The sequence below is a fragment of the Leuciscus leuciscus genome (genome assembly GCF_965113295.1).
Source record: "Leuciscus leuciscus genome assembly, chromosome: 9".
Lineage (NCBI taxonomy): Eukaryota > Metazoa > Chordata > Actinopteri > Cypriniformes > Leuciscidae > Leuciscus > Leuciscus leuciscus.
In genome coordinates this window covers 41256383-41272155 of record NC_138733.1, presented here as the reverse complement: position 1 = coordinate 41272155, position 15773 = coordinate 41256383, and the positions used below count along the sequence as shown (strand labels likewise).

The 15773-nt window shown below is 40.8% G+C and overlaps 1 protein-coding gene and 1 long non-coding RNA gene across 4 annotated transcripts in view; both read left to right on the top strand.

Moving 5' to 3' along the window:
- The window catches only part of LOC309505567 (P2X purinoceptor 4a-like), a 35102-nt gene that overhangs the window by 5078 nt on the left and 14251 nt on the right, over positions 1–15773 (top strand). For 2 of the 3 annotated variants that reach the window (XM_082178983.1, XM_082178982.1), the window contains exons 7-9: positions 6162–6255; positions 14119–14184; positions 15068–15160. In XM_082178983.1, the coding sequence (XP_082035109.1) occupies positions 6162–6255; positions 14119–14184; positions 15068–15160 (253 nt within the window). The remainder of the gene's footprint in view (positions 1–6161; positions 6256–14118; positions 14185–15067; positions 15161–15773) is intronic. The other variant, XM_082178984.1, reaches the window with a different exon arrangement.
- LOC309505587 lies at positions 591–3083 on the top strand. Its single transcript, XR_014208502.1, has 3 exons — positions 591–877; positions 1605–1639; positions 1943–3083. It is a non-coding gene; the product is annotated as an uncharacterized lncRNA (long non-coding RNA).

Here is a 15773-nt window from a genome sequence, read left to right as displayed (position 1 = left end):
GTCTGTATTTTTTTTACAGAATTTTACCGTTTTGTCATTATAGTGAATGCCTGTTATTTTACAGATATTTGCTGTAATTTAAAGGTCCACTATTAAATTTGCAGGTAATTGCTTGTATTTTGGTTTTACATCAATTTACGTTTTTTAAGGAACTTGTCTGTATTTTTACAAAGTAATATTTTACAGATTTTTTTCTGTGAAATTAGAAAACAAAGAAAAGAAGGTATAACTGCAGAAATCTGCATCTATTCAATATGTTGTCCTTACAGATTATTAAGCATGTGGGGGTTAAAGTGAGGTTTTTTTTAAGGTTAAATAATAGTATTTGTACATACAGCCTACCCTACATAGGCTACAGTAGACCTGTATTGAATTGTTTTTAGGCTATAGTCTTTTAATCTTGTCTTGCAAATAGATGCTCATTTTGATCATTATTTCATTGTCTTATTCTCCCATAATTTCATGTATATTTTATAAATATTTTTCTAAATCTCCGTTGCTGCACATTCAGGGCTTTGTGTGTGTGTGTGTGTGTGTGTGTGTGTGCGCGCGCGCGCACGCGATGACGCAGATTCAAATTCGCCGCCATTACGTTTCCGCTGTTTAGTCCCGCCCACAACGGTCAGCTGATCAGTCGACTTTGGATCTGTATCAAGTGCAAGTGGGAGATTTGAATTCAGTCTACTCTCCTGAAGTGGATTGTGAGATTAACAGGGGTTCAATATGACACCTCATAATTCAAAGCAATCGTGTTCGTCGAGAGCAGCCGTGAGCAGGAGCCCTAGCTGTTGTCAGTTTGGATTCTTCGGAAATAGCACCCTTTTCAGTGAGCCTGGTTCGTCACAGCGGACATCATGCCAACCGATCACCGGCTGAGGTAAGAGTCTGCATGTGAACGATATTTTATATTACATTTGTGTTAAGTTTACGTTACAGTTTTCAAGCTAACATTAGCATTTTAAATGATGTTCAGTTAACTGGCGAGAGCTGGAGGCAAAACACTGAAAATGTAGCATGCATCTTTACATTTTCCATCTGTTTTAAGAAAGATCAGTTGAACCCACACCTCAAAAAATACCTAAAACAAGCTTTCGTAGACTTGTTATACATAAAGTCCGTTTAATTGTGTATAAAATCTTTGTTAATACGCGATAGTATCTGTCAGTAAATCAATCTCTTAAATGGCGGGACATTTTTAAACACTGTCTGGAAGCTGAAAACTCTTCTCTTAAAAAATAGTAACCACGTTTTTGGCGGATTTTTATTACCATTTTTAATAACCACAGTTATACTACAAATAGGCCTAACGTTACCAAGGTTTTTTTTTTTTTGGTTAAACCATAGTTAATTTTCATAAGGGTTAATGTGGTTATCAAGACCGTTAAGAAAACGAATTCAGCAAATACTGTACTGTTGATGATACAGGAAAACACATGAGGCTAGAATATGAACACCACATGATAAATTCCATATTCTGGCTGCATGCTTGCCAACACGTCAGTTGAGGTTTTGCATTGTCCCAGTGGAACATATTCTGACATATGCAAATGTAATACTGAGTTGTAAAAAAAAATATATATATATATATATATTTGTGATTTCAGGTCAAGTGGAAAGCAGAATGATCATGGCAAACAAGGTATGGGAAGAAGTAATTTAAAATATTGTAATGGCCGAGTCTTCTGATTCCATATGATTGCACTAAAAGTGGCAGAAAATTTAATTTGTTTTATACTATATTTTCCCATGTGAATATTCATTTGATCCTTGTGAGGCCACTGGAGCTGAACAAGGTTTGGTTTTGCTTCAGTAAGACCACGATTGTGTTAGATTCCACCCATCTATTATTATTATTTTTTTGTATTGTAACTAGGCTCTGTCATTTAGAAACATGGGTTTTCCTATCACTTATAATGACATATATCTCTACCTTTCATTCCAGCCAGAGGATCTGACGGTTGCTGCTCGCATCTCAGCCTACCTGATGGAAAATTCTTGCTGGATGAATGACCTTCACCTTCAATTCAACCTTGCCAAGACAAAACTGCTTATGGTTTCACTTTCAGCCAAACCATGCGATCCTGCTGATTTGCCTTATACAACACCAGAAAGATCCGGCCCTTCCTGTCGGAGTCACACAACTCCTTGTCTAAGCTCTTGTTCTATCCAGACTGGACTATTGTAATGCTCTCCTGGCAGCTCTTCCAGCATCAGTCAAACCTCTGCAACTGATCCAGATGCTGCAGCAAGACCTAAACTCACTGCTTCAGATCTATGTGTCTCCAGAAGCTTGTGTTCTGCAAGTGAACGGCGCCTTGTGGTGCCATCATCCCAAAGAGACACAAAACCACTTTCACTGACCTTTACCTGGACTGGTCCCTGCTGGTGGGATGACCTGCCCAACTTAACACATTTTCAAGAAACTGCTAAAGATCCATCTTTTCATAAACACTTGACCCAATAATACTAAATCTTTGTTTTAATAATAAATAAATAAACTTGTATACTGTGCTACACTAACTGGGACTTGTCACTGCACTTGTTGCTTCTATTGTTCTCTTAATTTTTAAGTCACTTTGGATAAAATGTAATTGTAAATGTGTAAAATAAGTTATATTAGAGTATAAAGGCATACAGCAATTGCCTTTTAATGTAGATATTTTTACATGTTCTAAATTATATACTAAGATTGTATTTCCTATCATTCACATATCTTGATGTTCAGTGTTTGTTTAATGAGTAATACTGTAAATGTGCAGGTATTTTGTACTTATACGTTTAATTAATTTAACAGAAATTGACTGTACATTTGCTATTATTAAGTACTTAATTAGAGATTGGTCAAAGTTGTGAAATTGGAAATGCCTTAACTGTAAATATACAAACTTTGAATTTGAATTTATGTATTTAATGCATTTTTATACATAACTTCATAGTTATTATACACAGGAAAAACTATATATTAAAAGATAATTACTGTAGATAGACAGCATTATTATAAAATAACTTTATAAAACCCTAAATTTACAGTTTAACTTGAAAGTTAAATGTTTTTTTTTAAATGTAATTTGACATCATTTATCCGTTTTTCCACGGTTTAATAAGCCATTATCAACAGTAATGTACTGTAATTTAATAAATTTTGACTGTAAAGTCAATTCTGTATTTTCACTGTTTTTGCCTGTAATTTTGTGAAATGGTTATTTGCTGTAATTTAACGGAATCCGTCTGGAAACTTTGCTGCCAGAGATTTACCGTTTGTATACGGGATTTTTTTTTTTTTACAGTGTAGGCCTAGTAGCTATGGATTTTAATAATTTTACTAATATATAGTAGGTAAACATATAGGTGCATATATAGGTGAACATATAGGTGCATATATAGGTGAACATATAGGTGCATATATATGTGAACATATAGGTGAGCATATATAGGTGAACATGTAGGTGCATATATGTGCATATATGTACATATAATATAGGAAAACGGCCAATTTTATATATGTCACATATATTAAAAACATATATCAAAACATATATTAAAACATATATGTTTATATAGGTTCTTTCCATGTGGGAAGAGACTTTATATAATCATGCCATGGTTTCCCATGTACACTTAGTTAGTATAATATTACAATAATACGAGGTTGAGGCTCACCCTATTTAGACTGGTCTAGCAACACTCTGTTGCTCTAAACGGAAATTTCATTATTAGCCCCTACATCCAATTTGTTAGACGGAGCTATAAAACTCCAGTCGGCCTGCTCCACCTATTCTGAGAGTGTACTTACACTAGACACGGTTGGTTGTCTTGTATCATGCCCTGGTGTGATTTCTCCCCCTCTTTCAGTAGCTTAGTCGGTATAGGGTCTAACATATATGTTGTTGATTTAGATGATTTCACGAATTTAGACAATTCTGCCTCCCCTATAGCAACGAATGAATGGAATTGTTCCTCAGGGACACTACAATGCGATACTGTAGTAGATGTTTGCATAGTTCTAATTTTTTCCCTAATATTATCAATCTTGCAAGTAAAGAAGTTCATGAAGTCTTTTCTGCTATACTTTTTGGAAACTTCAGAATTAGAAGCTTTATTTCTCGTTAATTAAGCCACTGTATCAAATAAATACCTAGGGTTGTGTTTGTTTTCTTCTAAGAGACAAAAAAACAAACAGATCTAGCAGTTTTTAAGGCCTTTCTGTATGAAATCGTGCTCTCTTTCTAGTCTAATTTTGCTTTCCGCTAGACCGCCGTCCTACTAGCCCCAGCGTCGGTCAAGTGAGTGTGTGACTTGCAAGCACTCTCTGTAAGCGCATCTTGCCTTGATTTTCTGTAAAGTCATCCATCCATGGAAAATCCATCCATGACTTTGATTTTCCTAAAGTCATGCCTTCTGTAAAGTCATCCTTTCATCCAAAGTCATACCTAACATGCTCTCTACTCCATTCAGAGCACAGGTAATTACTCTCTCTTCCGGTTTCAGAGGACAGGCAAGATTTGCACTTACTCTGCCCAATTCATGCCTTTAGAGTATATATAGAGTGCTCTGCCCACTTCAGTTCAGGTGGGCTGAAGACCCATAGGTTCATGAAGTTTCACTGCGTGATTCAATAAGGCTTCAGTGTTCGGAGAAAAAATAGTTTTCCCAAAGCATTTAGCGACGCAATACTCATTCCTGTTATTTCAGGGAACCAAGGTTTTGTTAGTAACAAGTATGTTTCTTTCAGCCAAGACTCCTTGAGTTTGATGCTTTAATACATGATTTCATCTCATCTTGACTAGACTACTGCAACTCAATGTATATAGGTATTAGCCAATCCTATATAAATCGCTTACAAACAGTCCAAAACATAGCTGCTAGACTTCTGACTGGCACTCGCAAATACGAACAAATCACCCCCGACTTACACTCTTTGCACTGGCTGTCAGTCTGTTTTAGAATAGAGTTTAAAATGTTACTCTTTGTTTTTAAGGTTTTAAATGGACTAGCACCTTCTTATCAGCTAGATGTTTAAAGTCACAGAAAAAAGTTGACCAGGCTTTTGCCATAGCCGGCCCTAAACTGTGGAACAGCCTACCACTCTCTATTAGAATAATCTTGTCAGAATCACATTTTAAAGCAAAATTAAAAACCTCTCTTTGAGAAGGCTTATAATCACTGAGTCAAATGGGGTTTGTCTAAACATCAATTGTGTGTTTGTGTCTTATTGTCATATTGTTTTTTTGCCTTTTAGTTTTCTTTTAAATTATATTGTTCAGCGCAATGCTCAACCACTGTTGTTTTTTTGGGCTTTAAAATTAAATTGAGATTGACTCAGTGACTCAGGATGAGGATGCCCATGTTGAAGAGAGTTTAAAAGCTAATTTCCATAAAAGTCCTTTGTTTTCTAAAGCCTGGAACACACCAAGCCGACGCAGACGAACTAGCGCTGATGAAAGCCGACTGTGTTGTCGCCTCGCGTCGGGGTAAAAAGCTGCACTTGAACACACCGAGAGAACTACAGCCGACTGTCAGCTAGAATGCGCGTTCTGCGCCTGCGTGTAAATGAGACAGCTGTCTATTTCTGCAGATATATTCGTCTATATTCGTCATTCAAAAAGGGAAACCGGCGCTGCCGGCTGCAGTTACACAAACCGTAAACAAAGCAGTGCGTGCTTACCGTTTTGAATATCAATCCTGCTAAACACTGTCTTTATTCCACTCCTCTCGTGTTAATTTTGAAATATTCGCCAAGGAACACTCAGATAAGATGACATATCATTAGAACAGCCTTCTATCTGTACCGTTTTGACTTTGCCCGCTATTTTGCTATTATTCTCGTGCAATGACTCGGTCACTAAGCTGAACAGCCAATCAGAGTTCCCTCTTTCACCGACGGCCCGACGCCGATTCAACATGTCGAATCGGCCGTTACAAAGCCGACGAGGACCAATTTCAGCCGACGGTGCAGAACACACTGAGAAGATTTAGTCGGCCGACGCACGGAAACTGCCCGACGGCCGACCGTCGGCTTGGTGTGTTCCAGGCTTAAGAGTGTAGCCCTTTCTGAGTCTAGACAGCTTGGTTCCAGTCTAACAGTAACTAGTAAAGATGATTCTTCAGAAGAAGTGAACAAATGTTGCAAATAAATGGGTGTTTTTGTGTAATCTTTACAGATTTGCTAAATACTACAAGAACAGTGATGGCAAAGACACCAGGACCCTGATCAATGGATATGGCATTCGTTTAGATGTTCTGGTTTATGGCCAGGTGAGTTTTCCAAATAAGGACAGTTCAACCTTTGTTAATGACATTAAACGTAATAAAATGCAGTTATAACGTTATAAAACATCTAGGTTACCTATTGTAACCCCCGTTTCCTGAAGGAGGGAACGAATACATTACGTCAGTGCCTAACGAATTAGGGTCTCGCCTGAGAGTCCTATAACCTTCTCGTGTTAACAGAACCAGCCAATAGACATTGGCAAGTGAGATTTGCATCGCAAACCATTCCCTGTGCTGCAGGTATATAGAAATCAAGTATAGAGACACTCACCAAGCTTTCACTGAAGAGCAGAGCAGTGCCTGGTCGCTCAGCGGTGAGCACAGGGATAGTGACGATGGGAAGTAACGTCTCCGTTTCCTCCTTCAGGGAACAGGGTTACAATAGGTAACATCGATGTTCTCATTCAGTCAGTCACTACGAGTTACATCAGTGCCTGATGAATTGGGATCCCTAAGAAAAACGCCACAATTGCTGCACCTTCCAGTGCTCCGCATAAGCCGCCTGATCCTCCCACACCCCTTGGACAGGGCTTACATAAAGAAGTCAATCACTGCTGTTACTACTTGCCCCAAACACTGGGAAAGTGTGCCTAATCCATCCAGAAAGGGACGCTACAGAGACCACATCCTGCGTGAGAGGCGGCGCCCCGACAACTCTCGCGAGAATCACGACTTGCTTTAAGGCACGACGTCATATACATCAACAACATTTGAAGCAGCCTCTATGGAAGACACTAGCACGCATTTCAGACGTGAATCATGGCAAGTCATTTCAGTTGAAGAAGAAAACGCGGTCAGAAGAGTGCAGAGACGGCTCTGTGTGAGTGGTATTTATGAGAGTAACGTTAAATACAAGTACTCCACAGCGACTCTAGGGGTCGCTGTTTGAGAAAAACGGAAACTGCATAGTGTGTCTTTTACCCATCTTGCAGAAAGGAAAGAATGACTCGGTGCCATATGGTGCCCGTTCCCTGAGAAAGCAGGTCCTTCCTCAGGGGAATGTGCCAGGGAGGGGGGAGGAGCATGAGTTCCGGGAACCAGGTCCGGGTGGCCCAATATGGCGCTACCAGCAAGACCTGCTCCTCGTCCTCCCTGACCTTGCACAGGAACTGTGTGATTAGGCTCACTAGGGGAAATGCATATTTTCCATAGGCCCTGGGGCCAGCTGTGTGCCAGTGCATTCGTACCGAGGGTCCCCTCGGTCAGGCAATAGAACAACTGGCAGTGGGACGTGTCCAGAGCAGCAAACATGTCTACCTGAGTGGCTCCGAAGGGCCTCCAAATTAGCTGGACCACCTGGGGGTGGAGTCTCTACTCTCCCAGGAGTGTGAGCTGTCGTGGGAGTGTGTCGGTTGCAGGATTGAGCTTGCCCGGAATATAACCTGCATCGCTTCTGACTCCAGAGGAGGAGATGGCAGGGCGAGTTGCGTTATGCGACAGGAGTGTAGACCACTTTGACGGTTGATGTACGCAACGGTTGATGTGTTGTCTGTCCAGATCAGTATATGCCTGTGCCGCAGCAACGTAGAAACTGGTGGAGGGCAAGGAACATTGTTAGCAACTCAAGGCAATTGATAAGCTACTGCAGTCAAGGTCCTGTCGAGGAGCCCAAGGTAGCATGCCTGTTGCACACGTCACCCCAGCCGGTGGTGAAGGCATCTGTTGAGACAACAACAAGCCTGGACACTTGTTCTAGGGGAACTCCGGCCCATAGAAAAGCAAGGTCTGACCACGGGCTGAAAGCTTAGCGGTAGGTTGGAGTGATGGTCACTCGGAGAGTGCCACAGTGCCATGCCTATCTCGGGACTTGGTCGTGTAACCAATGCTGAAGTGGTCTCATATGAAGCAATAAGAGCAGCATGACCGTGATATGCCATATGCCCCAGGAGCCTTTTTAAATAATTTCAGTGGGACCGCTGTCCTGCCCTTGAACAAATTCAAGCAGTTCAGCACTAACTGAGCACTCTCGTTCTTGAGATGAGCCGTTCAGGACCGAATCCAACTCCATACCAAGAAAATCTGCTTGGGGGAGAGTTTGCTCTTTTCCCAGTTGACCTGAAGCCCTAGATGGCTGAGATGTCTAAGCACCAGGTCCCTGTGATTCGCACAACTGATCTCGTGAGTCAGGGCTGGACTGGGACAGAAAATCGGCCCTGGCATTTTGGCCCAGACTGGCCCACTACATATGATCATAAACACCACCCATCTTTGCACGCCCTTGAATATGTTTTTGTTCAACTCCTATTCATTAAAACCACTAATGCCATGTAATGAGTGAGTATAAACGAGTGAGAGTTAACAGATGAAATAAGTACAAAATTGTAATTTATTAATACAATTGAACTATACTCCACAGTGATGCATCCAAAAAACAAGCTATAAGCTGCATTGGCATAGCAATACTAGTGTTTCTCACAGGATTTTTGGTAAAACTGTGGTGGGTGGACCTCAGTCCTTCTAGGGGGGTTTGTATGGAAGGCATTTTCTGCCAAATTTAAATAAATAAATTAAATTATTAAAATGAAAATTAAATCCAGATTAACGATTTCATTACAGAAAACTGTATGCAAAAAATGTGACAAAATTGAGAATGAAATTAAATGATTTCATTTTCACAGCATTATCTCTGTCAAATTGAAAAATAAAATGCAATTGGTGATTTCACATTTCATTTTCACTACTGTCTCGAGGCAAGACTGCCAATATTAAAATGAAAAGCCAAACGTGAAAAAGAAACTACAAATACAGTTTTTACAATGCTCTTTAGTAACGCTCACGCAATAATAGTGACACAATTCAAATACAAATGTAAATTTTTGTTTTCATTTTAATTCCTCTTTTATTTCACAGTTTTCATTTTCGTTTTCATTTTCAAAGACAACCTGCATGCAAATTCTATGTTAATGAGTGGGTGTGGCTTATTCTAGTAACGGCGCTAGGAGAGACACGCCTTCTGTAAAGCGAAGTCGTCGACGTCCCGTGTGCATGAGTTGAATGTGTGAAACGAAATTATTTAAATGTGATTATATTGTAATCGAGACGACGAGATATGGCGAAATCTGTTAGTGAGCTTTTGCGGGAAGCTGCCACAGCATTAGAACATGGAAACAACCAGCCTGACCATGTTAGTTATGATGTTAGACTCAGACTAGACCATAATCGACGATGAGGTTCATTCATGTATTAGGCTGTTTTGGAAATTCAACTATTTGGGTGTACAAAGGTCTTAGTAACACAATTTCTACAACAATTATAGCCAGACATTAATACCCGCTAGCTTTAACCGAGAACCTCGGCCAATGTTTCATATTCGCGTCGTGCCTAACAACACCCTTCAGCCGTGACTTATTCAGATACAGCACTAGCCTAGAGTACCTTATTGATTTTATAAAACGGTTACCACGCAATACAAATATTAATCCCGAAACATATGTATCTATGCAACTATCATGAAGTAAAATGAATCACTAAAAGCCAATTCCTTCCGCTGGAGAAAAAAAAATAGTCCCTGACCATAAAGCAACAGAAGAAGTTACATTATTTCTCCATTAGATGGAGACAAAGACTGTCTTAATGAGTGAGTCAGTCAGTAGAGAAGACTTTTGAAATGACTCAAACTTGTGATCACGGAGAAGAAAGACGCAACTGACATGACTATAGGCACGGACAACCCCTATTAACTGTTAAAAGTACAAGATATCACACCGGACATTCAAACTGATTTTTTATTATGAATATAGCACTGACCTGAAGGAAAATGCTATATCTAGCCTACTGTAAATGCAGGTACACTCGCTTTCTCGATCTCATCCAGAAGTTGTTAGAGGAAATGAAAATCAGCATTGTGATTCTTTTTGTACACAAACTTAAAATAACCAAAAGACACGTAACAGTTCAACAGCGGACAGATACAGGCTAGTAGTGCTGTCTCTGAATAAGTCACGGCTGAAGGGCGTTGTTAGGCACGACGCGAATATGAAACATTGGCAGAGGTTCTCGGTTAAAGCTAGCGGGTATTAATGTCTGGCTATAATTGTTGTAGAAATTGTGTTACTAAGACCTTTGTACACCCAAATAGTTGAATTTCCAAAACAGCCTAATACATGAATGAACCTCATCGTCGATTATGGTCTAGTCTGAGTCTAACATCATAACTAACATGGTCAGGCTGGTTGTTTCCATGTTCTAATGCTGTGGCAGCTTCCCGCAAAAGCTCACTAACAGATTTCGCCATATCTCGTCGTCTCGATTACAATATAATCACATTTAAATAATTTCGTTTCACACATTCAACTCATGCACACGGGACGTCGACGACTTCGCTTTACAGAAGGCGTGTCTCTCCTAGCGCCGTTACTAGAATAAGCCACACCCACTCATTAACATAGAATTTGCATGCAGGTTGTCTTTGAAAATGAAAACGAAAATGAAAACTGTGAAATAAAAGAGGAATTAAAATGAAAACGAAAATTTACATTTGTATTTGAATTGTGTCACTATTATTGCGTGAGCGTTACTAAAGAGCATTGTAAAAACTGTATTTGTAGTTTCTTTTTCACGTTTGGCTTTTCATTTTAATATTGGCAGTCTTGCCTCGAGACTGTAGTGAAAATGAAATGTGAAATCACCAATTGCATTTTATTTTTCAATTTGACAGAGATAATGCTGTGAAAATGAAATCATTTCATTTCATTCTCAATTTTGTCACATTTTTTGCATACAGTTTTCTGTAATGAAATCGTTAATCTGGATTTAATTTTCATTTTAATCATTTAATTTATTTATTTAAATTTGGCAGAAAATGCCTTCCATAGGTTTGGGGGCAGGCTCCCCCTAAGAAAATTTTGTGCATTTTAATGTTATATTCATCAATCTGGTGCAGTTTGAGGGTTCGAAATTAAAAGCTCCAACCCATATTCAGTGTGCAAATTAAACAAAGAAAAAAATCAAACTTCTTTTAGTAACAGTGTCTGTCTATATTACACTACTACATAATAATAATTATAATATTAATCTCATGACAGTAGCCTAATAGCCATATATTGTAAAACAAATGCACTGAAAAATAAAGAAAACTTTCATAATTAGTTTTGTACTAATTTCTAAACTTGAAAGAGATAAGCACATGATCTTTTATTTTGACGGAAACTGCATCAAGCTTCTATTTTGGCGGAAAACATGGATAAAAACGCGTCTCTTTAAACTTCTAGTAAATTTCTGTAATCGTCAACTATGCAGATGTGGATATAAAGCGTAACTGGGTAATGGGTTCCTACACTCATAGCCAAAGTGTTTTGAACGTAGTAGTTCTGCTTACCGCAGACTCTACCCTTTCTCATCTCTCTCCTGATCCTCCTCACTTTCCTCCTCATCAGCCACGGGAGCTGATGAAGGTCCTGCTGCTGCAGAAAACATATATTTTGACACATTTTACAGCGTCTGCTTGAAGGGCCTGTATCTATTTTTCACGCTATTTCTCTGCACATTCCTTGCGTTTCTTCTCCATGTCTCAGACTATTTTGACAGATACACACTGACATTGCACGCTCACTCAAAGCCCAAAGGGAGGTGTTTAAAGATGTGATTGGGCCAGCCCAGTGTCAATCAAGAAAACAACCAATGGGCCGCTGATCTACGCGTTTCATGGGCCGGTCTGTCAGTGGAAAAAAAACTAACGCTTACTTTTTTTGGACCAATGCATTACACCGGCACTAACCCAGCGCCGTCAATTAAACAAAACAAAACGAATGGGCCGCCGATGTATGAGTTTTATGGGCCGTAAAAAAAAAAAGAAAAAAAAAAAGTATAAGATGTATCGGCCCAAAAAGCACGTCGGCCCACCGGGCATTTGCCCGGTATGCCAGATTACCAGTCCAGCCCTGTCGTGAGTGGGCCAAGATGAACCAGTCGTCAAGATAGTTGAGGATGCGAACACCCACTTCCCGTAGAGGGGTAAGGGTGGCCTCCGCGACCTTCCTAAAGACGTGGGGCGACGGGGACAGCCCAAAGGGGAGGAATTTGTACTGGTATGCCCGTCCCATGATGCAAAGTGTAGAAAAGGTTTGTGTCAAGGGAGAATTGAGACATGAAAGTACGCGTCCTTCAGGTCGATTACTGCAAACCAATCTTGGGAGCCAACTCTTGTGAGAAGGCATTGCGTCTTTGACTGCACACTGCTGGTGAAGGAAGAGGGGACTGAGAGGGGCAAGGCATTGCGCCACTCACAGTTAACCGTGCCCTTTTGGGACCCAGAGAATGAGGAAATATATCTTTTGTTGAAAATGTGGGTACCACATGTCGTGAGACCAGCGGTGGAACATAAAACAAATTCAAATAAGGATTCTCTGCCCGGCCCTTCAACGGGGGAAGGAGCGGTGCCTTCACCATCTCCTGAATAGCAGGCCTCCACATCTCTGTGTCTACAGTCTCAGTAATGCCACTTCGCCTGACGCTTGGAGGGTCTGGCGGGGTTCGGCTTCGGCTGTGGCTGCCCAGGAGCGAAGGTGGAGGCCGCGGGGGGTACCCTCATCAACGAGCAGGCAGAGGGGCTGTCACTGGCAGGTGAGTGGAGGCAGCAGTGGTCTGCCTGGGCAGGATGTAGGTAATCGCCTCCGTCCGCTTTTGTACTGCTGAGAACTGCGGGGCAAAGTTCTCAACGGCATCGCTGAAGAGGCCAGCCTGGGAAATGGGGGAGTCAAGAAAGCAGACTTTGTCGGCCTACCCCATCTCAGCCAGAGATGTTGCTCCTGGACCACTAGGTGGACACCGTTTGACCAAGGGACTACACAGTGACTTTGGTCGCCCGGAGGGCAAGGTCCGTCGTTGTGAGTAGTTCCTTCATCACACCTTGGTCAAAACTACCCTTGTGCATTTCTTTAAGCCCTTTGGCCTGGTAGACCTGCAGGAGCGCCAAAACATGCAGGCCGGAAGTGGCCTGTCCAGCCTCGCTGTAAGTCTTGGCCGCGAGACCAGCCGAGAACTTACAGGCCCTGGATGGGAAACGTGGGCGGCCCCGCCAGATGGCAGCACTTTACGGGGAAAGCTGAGTGGGGGGACCGCAGGGATTGGCCTGGTGGGAAAGCCCCCACTGTAATCCTCAGATCACCCTGCGCATATTAACCAAAGTACACTTCTGCTGGGCAGAAGAACTAGATCGGGGGATACCGGAGGGGACCCCACCTCTTACGAGGTATTGGAGTCTCGATCTCAGCATCGAGATAGCTATCTTCCCGCAGAGGGTGAATGACTCATCCAGGAACGCTACGTCAGCATGCTTACATCCCAGATACGAGAAACAGTGATCGGGACTGTCAGCCGGGTCCAGGAAACTGCCGCATCCAGAAACGCACGGGTCGAATGACATCTTGAAAAAGATGCAAACACACCCGTGTTACTCTTTCAGAAGAAATGCTCTTTGTGTTGAAGTGCACAGGCGAAGATCGCCTGAGAGCGTGTAGAGAAGGGCTCTTTCAGAGTTCCTCAGGAAGACCATAAGCGCTGACGCACCGTCACACCAACACAGGAACACTTCTGGGTTCTGAAGACAACACACATAGATGAAAATCAGAGGTGAATCTAAGAAATACTCGGCTTTAAAGCAAAAGCTTGGTGAGTGTCTCTCTGCTCGCTTCCTATATTGCAAGCAGCACAGGGCGTGGTACGCAATGCAAATCTCACCCACCAATGTCCATTAACAAGGGTACATTAACACTCAAAGGAGATAGGACTCTCAGGCACGATCCCAATTCGTCAGTCACTGACACAACTCGTAGTGACTAAATTGATTAGAACCAAAGTTGTTTAAGACATGTACATTAAGTGTTTTTTTTGTTTTTGTTCTTTGTACAGGCAAAAGAATCCTGCCATTTTACAACAATTATCAATGTGGGTGCACTATTGTCACTTGTAAGAGTGGTAAAAAGAGTTTTTGTAGATAGAAATTTAATAATTAGGGTTATAAAGGGCAGGAACTAGATCTGACATATTTGTTAAAATATATAGAAAAATTATATATAGTGTAGTGGATTTTTCCCTAAACCCTGACTATCTAGCGTCTACAAATCGATACTTAATAAATAAATCTGTTACGTCTACTGATCGACACAGAGCGTCTACAAATCGACACTTAATAACCTTTGTACTCTAGCTCTTTGCGTCTTCCGTCGACATCTGGCTGAGTCTCTTACTCTAACTTCTTGCTTCCCTAAACTGACCTGCTGCGCAGCAGTAATAACAGACAGACTTTCAGCAAATGTCCTTTAAATGCTTTAATCACGGCCTGGAGATCTTCCCGAGCAGTTCTCAGGGAATCTCTCCCAGTAAGCAAGGCCGGAGGATCTCAGACAAATTCCATTGAGAATCCCACAGTATACAAGAATACAACAGTTTTTATAGTATAGAGGTATGGCATAAATGTCAGGCTGCATTACATAATTTCCCCACTATTTGATTGGTTCTTCATATGCAAACCCCTCTGATACTAGGTAAAGCAAACTTTGTTTTAATGATGACTTCATTTGTTAATCACAAGATTCTAACAGACTGTCTAGTTTCATTTCCCAAACGTTGTTATTTTTACACACACACGCACACACTCAAAGACACAAGTTTTCCATTGGTTTCCATTGGTTTCGTACAGTACATCCTGTTCCATTGTTAGATGTTAAATAAGGTTAGATGTTAGAAACATGATTAGTTTAATACACAGTTTAAAATTTCTACGACAATAGCCCATCAAAAAAAAAAAAAAAAAAAACTAATGCTATTCTCTTTTTAATTTATCTGTGGGCCACTGTAGGTGGATTATATGTTTGATTGGAATGTTAGTCGTATGGAAGTTTACTCAAGGAAGAAATTTAAATATCTTGATGAACAGGTATTTGATGAACAGGTGAGTATTTAATTTCTCACTTTACAAATACAGAATCAATGAATGTCAGTAGACTGTCAATAGGGCTGTCAATAGATTCATTTTTTTTATCGTGATTTAATCGCACACTTGTGGTAAAATTAACCATACATCATTTGTCTAGTTTAACATGTTCATTTTATCACCATTTGCTATATCCAGCAAAGTAAATCATCAGATTTAGTCAAGTCAAGTCACCTTCATTTATATAGTGCTTTTAACAACATAGATCATTTCAAAGCAGCTTTACAGTGATAATAGGAAATTAAAGTAACAGAGATTGTTTTGGCCTTAGAAGTAGCTCTAGAACTGGAGAGTAGAAAGTTCTCTTACGAGAGTACTCTCGTGTTGCGTAAGTTTAGCTTACGCTACGGGAAAAACTCCTTTTCTCGAGAATATTGAAGCAAAAAATTATCCTTAATTTTTAATAATTTAAAACGCATTTGCTGCAGCAAGCAGACCTAGGCGAGGCAGCTTGCGCGCCTATTGGCTGCTCTGCGGCAACTGCTGCAACCTATCAGTGCGTCTGCCATGACGTCAGCACCAATGGGAGGCTCTCCCCGCGCTACGTCATGGCCCGCCAATAAGGGTGTGG